This window comes from Ceratina calcarata, unplaced genomic scaffold (genome assembly GCF_001652005.2).
Source record: "Ceratina calcarata isolate Rehan_Ccalc_2016 unplaced genomic scaffold, ASM165200v1 scaffold349, whole genome shotgun sequence".
Lineage (NCBI taxonomy): Eukaryota > Metazoa > Arthropoda > Insecta > Hymenoptera > Apidae > Ceratina > Ceratina calcarata.
This window is the reverse complement of record NW_017157821.1, coordinates 55,991-58,158: the sequence shown is the minus strand read 5'-3', so window position 1 is coordinate 58,158 and position 2,168 is coordinate 55,991. Positions and strand designations below refer to the sequence as shown.

At 42.0% G+C, this 2,168-nt stretch overlaps 1 protein-coding gene across 3 annotated transcripts in view; it reads left to right on the top strand.

The window, feature by feature from the left end:
- Window positions 1–972, top strand: part of LOC108625151 (ankyrin repeat domain-containing protein 39) — a 6,375-nt gene extending 5,403 nt beyond the window's left edge. For all 3 annotated transcript variants that reach the window (XM_018024922.2, XM_018024920.2, XM_018024923.2), the window contains exons 2-3: window positions 188–339; window positions 429–972. In XM_018024922.2, coding sequence (XP_017880411.1) covers window positions 228–339; window positions 429–892 — 576 coding nt within the window. In that variant the 5' untranslated portion in view covers window positions 188–227 and the 3' untranslated portion in view covers window positions 893–972. The remainder of the gene's footprint in view (window positions 1–187; window positions 340–428) is intronic.
- Window positions 973–2,168: the final 1,196 nt, after the last annotated feature.

Below are 2,168 nucleotides of genomic sequence, written 5' to 3'. Positions count from 1 at the left end.
TCATATTTAAATTCGATATTCATATATCTTATTAAATTGTACACACAAAAACTGTATTAACGAAATACACTTTTTGCATATTGTGAAAGTGAATATTTATTGAAAAATATATAACTGCAGTAGAAAACTGTTTTCTCAATGTGATTCGACGATATTAGCAACATTTATTTTTTTAATTACGTGATAGGAAAGTATTATCTGGCTGCTAATTGTATCTACAGTAAACAATGGAACAGGATAATAGCCACGATCATAATATGTGCTGCAATGTAAATAACACTATCGGTGTTCGGCAATCATTTAATGAAATGGAATTCGAACGCGGTATATGGTATGCGGGTAAATAATTCAGTTTATTTAATTATTAATCATATTATCTTGCAGTATACGCATGTCTCTGAGATTAACGGTATTCGTGCACTTTTTAGCGCAGTATAACGATTTGGATCGTGTGGAGGCGTTATTGAGGAAAGGCGTTTCGGTTAATGCGGAGGATTCAGCCGGATACACGGCGTTGCACTATGCAGCTCGAAACGGACATTACGAAATTTGCAAAATACTTTTGGAAAATAATGCACAGGCGAATGCACAGACGCGTTGCGGACAAGCCGCCGCGCTGCACAGGGCAGCTGTACAAAATCATCCTGACGTCGTTGAACTTCTGTTGAAGTACGGCGCAAATCCTAATTTGAAAGATGCAGACGGTTACACTGCTTTACATAAGGCACTTACGGCTCGTTCGATATCCGTCTGCAAACTGCTAATACCGCGCACGAATTTATCATTGTTTAATAGCAAACAGAATATAGAACGTTTCGCGCAAGAAAAATGTCCCGACATCCTACCATTTTTATCAACGTACATAAATAAAGAAGAAAATGCGGTTGGTTAATAAGAATAATTCACATAGTGTGTAATAAATTGAACACATGGACAAATATAGTAAGCAAAACAGAATTATTTTATCTATTAGGAATTTGTATTATTTACTTTGCATATACATAGTTGTGCGTCTATACGTACTTTTTGCTAATATAATAAAGCGATCACGACGTTAATAAAGATTCTTAAAGTAAATTCTATAAAGCAGAAAAGAATGCAGGCAAACATCATTGTGTAAACCGATAAAGGGTATAAATAAAGTTGTCGGGAACACGCGTTGTCATTCGTCTCGTTCTATGTGGCTATCGCGTCGTGGTCGTGGTCACGTCGAAGTTTGTGGGAAATTAAGAACAGAGAGAGAGAGAGAGAGAGAGAGAAAGAGAGAGGATCGTGCACTTGATATTGAATCGTTCGTGCATGGTCGTAAGTATTCGGTACGGTTCGATGGAGATCGTGCGTGTTCGGGTTGATTCGATGAGTTGCGGTACGCGGAGCGCAATACGGCCGCCGGAGCCCCCTCGCGATACACGGTACCGCCACCTAGCGGAACACCTCCCGTCTTCTGTACGACTGCAATCGTTGCATGGAGTCAGTCGTTTCACGAATACCGCGGGTGGTTTGCGCGAAAGCTTGCCGCCGCGTTTAACCGTTGCGCGACGGATCGTCCGTTGTTTCGCGGTTTGAGGTTCGTTCCAATGTCTTCGACCGCCTTTCCCACCTGGATTCCAGTGCGGCTTTACTCGTCGATTTAAGTGACAATCGCGAGCGATGTAATCGTGCCCTGACGTCACACGGCTAATCAAGTGCACACACGAACGCAAACACAGACGCGCGCGCGCCTACCACTCGTGTCTGTACTTAAACACGGACAGTCTACGTAGACTGCGCGCACTGCGTGTACTACGTACAAATACGTACAGGGTCGTGCACACGGCCAAATTGATAGAGAACGAGGCAGAGACAAACAGTGAAATAGCGAAAGACGGAGGAGAAAGAACGGAAACGCAGAGATAAGAAAGAAAGGGAGTATGCATACGCGTATATGTACGTACCTAGGTGCGCACATGTGTATGTTGCATCGTAAAGAAACGGTATTAAAGAACGGGGGTGAAGTGTAAAGAGGACGTTTCACACTTGTATACACTGTGCTTGAATAATAAAAACAAGTTATGAGCCCTTTATAAAACATCGCGCAATGATAGCGGAGATAAGAGGACGGTACAGTGAAAATGCTGATGTTTTTTCGTTTGAGACATTTAATTATCGATCTTCTCGAATTACGCGTT